At 35.8% G+C, this 7,534-nt stretch overlaps 1 protein-coding gene across 1 annotated transcript; it reads left to right on the forward strand.

Moving 5' to 3' along the window:
• Nucleotides 1–4,204: 4,204 nt before the first annotated feature.
• LOC108670839 (peptidyl-prolyl cis-trans isomerase-like 1) lies at nucleotides 4,205–6,924 on the forward strand. Its single transcript, XM_018158330.2, has 4 exons — nucleotides 4,205–4,489; nucleotides 4,880–5,013; nucleotides 5,511–5,708; nucleotides 6,387–6,924. The coding sequence occupies exons 1-4, from the start codon at nucleotides 4,437–4,439 to the stop codon at nucleotides 6,500–6,502; spliced, it is 501 nt and encodes a 166-aa protein (XP_018013819.1). The 5' UTR covers nucleotides 4,205–4,436; the 3' UTR covers nucleotides 6,503–6,924.
• The last annotated feature ends 610 nt before the right edge of the window (nucleotides 6,925–7,534 follow it).

The raw sequence follows: 7,534 nt of genomic DNA on the forward strand, positions 1-7,534 counted from the left end.
TTTTGTGACGTTTCGTTGTTGCTGACACGTAGTGCGGTGTTTTGAGAGTCACATAAAGCAAACAGAACTTGAGTAACACATAAGGTTATTTCTTTATAGTTTTTCATTTCTCGATGCGTCCTAAATGTGACGGAATATACCGCGTTTACCCTAGTTGCGGTCACATTAGAGCGGTCAGACTGCTTCATCACATGTTCAGTAACTTCAGTTGACACTTGCTGTACAATCAGGCTGTTTTTAGGATAAAAGTAGTTATTTAGGGTAACACGTGCATGCAACCTTGTAAATAAGTTTGTGGTTTGTAAATAGTTTTTCATTACTCAGCGTAAATGGCTTTTCATTAAAAATTACCCGGCGACGCATTTTGAAAATGGTCGGCAACGCTTTGGGCTTAAAAACCCATATATTGGCAATGCTGCTTCCACCTTCTGCACCCTGGAGACCACTGTGCAGAGAGTGGATGAATATTGCAAGATCTTTGGCGACGCTACAGTAGCAAAATTTTTGCCTTCAGAAGATCTTGCTGACACATTTAGATTGAAATTCTTGCATTTAATATATTTGTCAGTCTTCGGCCAACTATTTAAAAAAAGTAAGGTTTCCGGTATGTTGGATGGATCAGGATGCAGTGAAGCTTGTCCGGAAATCAGTTGCGATGAGTTCCCGCCAAAAAAATGCACACATCAAGTTTACGATTACGTAGTTGCAGTCACATTAGAGTGGTTAGACTGCATTATCACATATTCAGTTGACACTTGCTGTACAATCGGACTGTTTCTAGGGTAAAATTAATTATTTGGGGTAACATGTGCATGCAACCTTGGCTTTTCATTAAAAATTAACTGGCGACGCATCTTAAAATTACCCGGCAATGCTTAGGGCTTAAAAACCCATATATTGGCGACGCTGCATCCACTCTCTGCACTCTGGCCTGGAGATAGGTCAATTGACTACAGCTGCTTAGGTGCCAGGATGACAATATCTATAGCATTTAGATGGTTAATGTGGCTCCAGGGCTGATTTGAGCATTAATTTGCTGGTCTATGCCTGCGCTCCCGGCGTAGCGTGTCACAAAGCAGCAAAGCCGGCGCCAACGGTAGAGTCAACAAGGTCGTCAGGCTGTCCTAGTGTCCTTCACCCTGAGGAGCAAAAGTAAAATTAAGGCGACCAGCTTTGATAATAGCCAATGAAATTGAGTTGAGATTCAGGTACCAATAAAAATCATGTTAGTGAGCACTCTTTAAAACTGAACAACGGTTCAACTCGATAAAGCATTATTTTCCAGAATTTTCAGAATGTAATTTCTTAAACAAAGTAAGTCTAATCAGCAGAGGCATTGGTCATGGGCCAATGGCACTGATGTCTTGTTCCTAAAATGATAACATGGTAGGCCCTACCTATTAAAAATATCTCGTACTTACATTGGGAAATGGTACCTACTCTGGTTTGCTAGTAAATTCAATGAACATTTGAAACAAAGCCTTAGTCATGTCAAATAGAAACTGGGCACAAGTCACAACCGACATCGCTGAAATGATTCTATAACACCAGCTCTTCGAAGAGAAACTGGAAGAGAAGTTAGAACAATTGGTATTTCAAGTCAAGACTACACGTTTTGACTAATAATAAAATAATATGCATTTAAAAATTACTTTTTAAAGACAACAATTCTAAAAAATCCAGTGTCTCCAATGTTACACATGTACCCAGGCATGAAATATATCTACTTGGCGAGCCCCGACTGAATTTTTCAAGCCGTGGTTTTATGGATCTGCCAGCCATGATTCCATTTCTTCGAGCCATGATTCCATTTCACCGAGCCGTGAATTCCATATCTCGGCCATGAAAAGCCATTTACGAGGCATGAACAATGTTACATTACGATGTTTTTTTTTCTGCAGGATATTTTGGCGGGAACGGTAAAGCAATGCGGGTTGCGGAAGTTGAAAATTTTATGAAGTGACATGTTTGCAGAGTGCAATCAAACAAAAATTTATGACATTCGAGCCACGAGATTTCATACCTACTGAAATTATATGATATTAGAGCCGCGATATTTCAGACAAAAATAGGACTTTTCCAGCCCTGCATGTACCATGGTCAGGATTCAGGAAGATGTGCCAGGTGCGCGGGAATTTTTATTATCATTGCATCAATTTGCGCCATGCGCCATAATACGCCAGTAAAAAGTGCACCTTACGGCTTGCGCCAGCCATCGCTCCTGAGTCCTGAAGTTGTTAAAAGATGAATGCGCAGCAACGCTATCATACACAAACAAATATCTGCATCAAGTTGACTAGATTTCTAATGTGTTAACTCAGGTTCTAAGAGTCGGCACAGTTATGAATATTTATTCATTATCCATAGATCACAATTTGGTTGGAAATTACAAAACTGAATAGTATAAGGTGACAATTTACATGGCTTGAGATTGGTTCCTTCTAATGATGGACTGATTTTGGCAAATAGTACAAACCTGAATGTCAATGTGAGGAATATGTTACGTTCCCGTCCCGACATCCTCCCGGCTGGAGAAATGGGCTTGTGCGGTGCAAACCCATTAAAAACAAAAATACAGGCACCGCACTTTTTTTTAAAATCATCAGTTCTCATTTTTTGCAATTTTGAAGGTTAATTATATATAATAACAAACATTGAAAAAATATGAATAACTTCAAGAGACTCATCACATGACTCATGATGATGAATCAGCATTGCCTAAGAGTAGGTATGTAAAGACAATGTTGGAAATTTTTGATGAAAGTTATGTCTAGACATATTTTATTTACAAAAGATTTCGCACTTAAAACTATTTTCCATTAATTAGAATGATGAAATTATTTCTGCCTCTTTTTATTAGCCGTAGAATCTTTAATAACCCTATCAGTGCACTGACACTAATATTTGTTTACTTCATATGCCCAATTTCTGAGGACTTGGTTATTCACCACTTGCCTCACGTCCGGACAGAATATTGCCTCACCGCCCTCATGTCCGGACGGTCTACGAAAGGTAAACAAACGATGTTCGTCAGTTTGTATAAGAAATTCGTAGAAAATGTCTTCGAAAATAAATTTCTAGATTTTTACTTTCACAAAATTTCCATATCAAGGAAAATCATAGATTTTTGATGGATACTTAAATGCATATTGAGTATTATAAGTTTTCTGTCTCTTGTCCCTTGACAAAATGTATCTGTGCCGACGCTTATGCGCACAAGCGGGGATGGCCAGAAGTTGTGCCGACTGTGCACAGCAATGGCTTAAAAAGTCATAATGCACGGGAAAATTCCGTGAAAACATACATCATCCTGAGTGTGGCACATGTTCAATGAATTTCTAATTTCATTACCCTATATTTAAAAATTAATTTTTAAAATATAAAAATTTGTTCAAATTCTTCAAAATCATTCATTCTGTGAATTGATCCATCAGGCACTGTCTCCAACTTTACGCAAGTGTGCAAAATTTCAGATCGATTCGACAGGTAGAAGTATGTTAAATATCGATTATAAGATATATTTTTCAATTTCTGTTAATACTACCGTATATAAAATAAAATTTTTAAAATTTCAAAATCATTTATACTGTCAATTGATTCATGCATTGTCTCTAATTTTACGCAAGTGTGCAAAATTACAGATCAATTGGAAGGTAGAAGTGTGTTGAATATCGATTATAAGATTTGTAGCAGACAGACAAACAAACAAACAAGAAGTGAAGTTAAAGAGAAGTTTTGTAAACTAACGCAACCTGCAAAACTTTACGGTAAAGTACTCGGCCAAAATTCCTTTTTTTAAATTTTTCACTAGTTAATAAATCGAGGGAAATATGTACTGCAAGTGAAGTACCCAACTACCTACTAAGACTGTTGTCAAATTGTTGGACCAGCTTAATGTGTAATCATAAACACGTCTTCAAGTGAGGTACCTCTGATAATGTAATTCCTGTGGAAGATACTTACTTTGTCTAGAAGATCAGTAAGTCGGTGCCTGAGTTTGGTAAAGAGTTCAGGTGCAAGCACGCGGCAAAATGAGAGCAATTGTCATGCCAGCACCTCCAGGAGTGGGTAAAAACTGGCTGACGCGTCACTGCAACGAATGCTGCTGCCACTGGAGAATAAATTACAAAACTTTGTAGCAATACATAACCTCCCAAAATTTCCAGGCATGTTTCTTGTGAAAAAAAGTTGTACCATTATACCATATTTCTATTTACATCCAGGGAATATATATTAATTGAAAACCTAAATCATTCAATCAAGCAGAATGTTTTAAATGAATAATGAATATCTTTGGCAATTATGAACAGATTTAAGGAAGAATTATTAACACTATCAATCTTCATGATTTTCAAATTAAATTAGTTTTATTAAGCATTGAAACTTATCTTTCTGGTTTTTAAAAGAAGAATTACTGTGGTATTTGGGATTCAAAAATGTCCATCCCAGATAAAACATGGCGGCCTCAATTTGTTGTAATTGAAACAACGTAAGTAAAAGCTTTGAATGTAAGTCTGTAATTACTGCATCTGCATGTATATTTATCTTCTTGAAATAATGAGTTTTTATTTCCTTTTTCTCAGTATGAAAGTAGATTAGCTATTGTTAACTTGTACTTGAATTATTTATGCCTTAGTCAAAATGATTTAGGTACTATGTAAGGTATGAACAACTCTCCAGATATTTTGCCCACTGTATTCAAAAACTTTCCAAGTAATTACCAGACAAATTTACTTCTAAAACACTTTATTATTCTGCAATTATATATTCCATTTAGTTTTTAACTTGTGCTTTGTGTGTTATTCTGTCAATTAAATAAAAGCATTTGTAATAATGAAAAATTTATCAGCTTGTTCAAATGTGGCTCTGTATTTATCAGCATGGGTGAGTTCACTGTAGAGCTCTACTGGAGTCACTCACCCAACACTTGCCGCAACTTTGCTGAGCTGGCGAGACGTGGCTACTACAACAACTGTCCATTTCACAGAATCATACGAGACTTCATGATCCAGGGTAATTACCTTTGTTTCTTCCTTACAATCTTCTTTAGGCAAATTTTTCCATGTATCCAATATATAATTCATTTTCTAATGTCTCAATGTTTGGATTTATGATGACAAAAATTAAAAATGTGCCATGTATACTCCCAGCGATAACTTAATGTGCACTGATAAAGATATTTTTAGTTATCACAAAAAACATGCATACAATCAAAAGTATATTTTATACATTACACTTAATGCAAATTCATGAATGTTGAAAATTGGAGAATGATCCTAAAAATCAGCAAAGCCAGTTAAATGATTGTGAATATCTACAAAATTTTATCATGAAATTAACCAGATTCAATTTAATTACGTGCTGTGAAACAGCCATGTGTCTGAGATAAAATTCAGAATAAATTGTTTCCAAGTGGGATAATCTATCTACCTATATACATTATTGATCCTCAAAATGTATTTGCAACATTTCTTTTCCCCATGACGAAATTAATGTTTATAATATTGCAGGTGGTGATCCTACTGGTACTGGCAGAGGTGGTTCAAGCATTTATGGCCATCAGTTCAATGATGAGCTTGAAACTGACCTGAAACACACCGGTGCTGGCATCCTTTCCATGGCAAACTCGGGACCTAATACCAATGGTTCTCAGTTCTTCATCACACTTGCCCCCACTCAATGGCTTGATGGCAAACATACTATTTTTGGTGAGCCTAATGTTTTCATTTGCTGTAACTATTTTAAGCACATTCAAATGTTTCATTTTATTCAGCACATCAAGTTTTTGCCTAATGCTCGTATTATCTGTTGAAATTGATTTAGTACTATCTTGTGGGAAGTGTTAATGGTCTTGAATGTTAATTCATATTTCAAGTATTGAAATTAAGCTAAAGCTTTTAGATGAATAAAATTTGCATATTATGCATATTTCTGGAGCAAAACAATTGGAATTCTCTGTAAATCCACTGATGTCCTTCCTGTTCTGATGATGGCATGTTTTAAATTAAATATTCCACTCGTGCTTGCATGTTGTATAGTACAAATTTATTTATGTATAGCTACCAAATTGAATATAGTCTGTTATATCAATTATTCAATGCGTTGTAATGCATCGTAGCCTGTTTGTCTACCAATTAAGTTATTCAATTGTACCATGAACAAAAATTATTAATTGAACTTCTCCATGAGGTGAAATTTATATCTATCACAAAATTATTTGTATTCGTCATGAAGGTTTGAAGTCTCTTTGAAGTTTCTCACTACCTTATTCACTATTTTAGGTGTTGGGTACTTAGAAAAGAGACATCTTATTTATGTTCATACTATATTATGTATTCTTGCCTGAATTGTTGGAATATTTTATTTGTCAGAGTCTCTCTTTCCAGGTCGTGTATACAGTGGCATGCAGGTCATCAAGAGGCTTGGGCTTGTCGAGACTGACAACAATGACAAGCCTGTTGATCCTTTGAAAATAAAGAAAGCATTTGTTAAAATGTCTTGATGATGCTCTGCAAAAATAGTTTTATGTACAAATTTTTTGCCCACGAATTTGTTCAGTATTTCTGAAATCTCAAGGCAATATGCTATAAGTAAAAAGTGTGTTCTACAAATATACAAACTTTAAAAACATTCATGTCTGCCATTGAAATTTCTGACTTGGTGTAACGTTTGTGATTTGTACAATTTCCTGCATTTGTTACCCTTTGCTACCGATTTTTTAGACACGATCTCATTAATTGTATTCAGTATCACAGTTTTCACCATATACTTAGTTCTAGAGAGAAATTTGTATGCAATTTGTTTGATGGTCAATATAATTAACGTTATTGTGGTGTGCCACGTTTCTAGTGCGTGCATTACTGATGAATATCTTTCCTTTTTACTATTGACTTTTTGGATATAAAACAACTACTATCGAAATAATATTGTCATTTTCTTTCCTGTGACGCTAGTAAAACATGTGTGGCTATCTTCAGCTTGGCTGCTGTTAAAGTTCATTACGCTGCTGAAAACTTCTTTGGCGTGTGACTAAGCATTGCGACAAGATCGCGAGATTCATCCGACATCATAGCAAGGAACATTAATGTACTCATCAGTAAAATTTTAACGTCTAATGACATATTTTCATCTAAATTGATTGGTTCTTCTCTGAATTTAAGTTATATTCTCATTACTTTCAAAGAGAACTTCGTAGCACGCTTTTTAAGGCAAGGAGAAGCAGGAGATTTTCATTTCTACAACCATTGTTCTCGAGCATCCAAAAACCGCTTGCAAGGTCTGACTGCGGGCCCTGTAGTTGAGAAGTTGAATTGTTTTTAGGCAATATTTCTTGTAGTTCTTTCTCTTTTCTGTCTCGGGGATGACCGACTTAAGGTGTAGGCGACGTCGTGTACGAATGTCATTTCTGTTTGCCTGTCTAGGCTGTTCTATGCTGATGCTTCTTATGTCCTATCCATTGAAGCGCAGTAACTTTCGGCACTTCCGCCTCTTTGATATGAGTACTTTTTCGACTGAGAAGAAATATTGGATTAAT

This window comes from Hyalella azteca, unplaced genomic scaffold (assembly GCF_000764305.2).
Source record: "Hyalella azteca isolate HAZT.00-mixed unplaced genomic scaffold, Hazt_2.0.2 contig10442, whole genome shotgun sequence".
NCBI classification, from domain to species: domain Eukaryota; kingdom Metazoa; phylum Arthropoda; class Malacostraca; order Amphipoda; family Hyalellidae; genus Hyalella; species Hyalella azteca.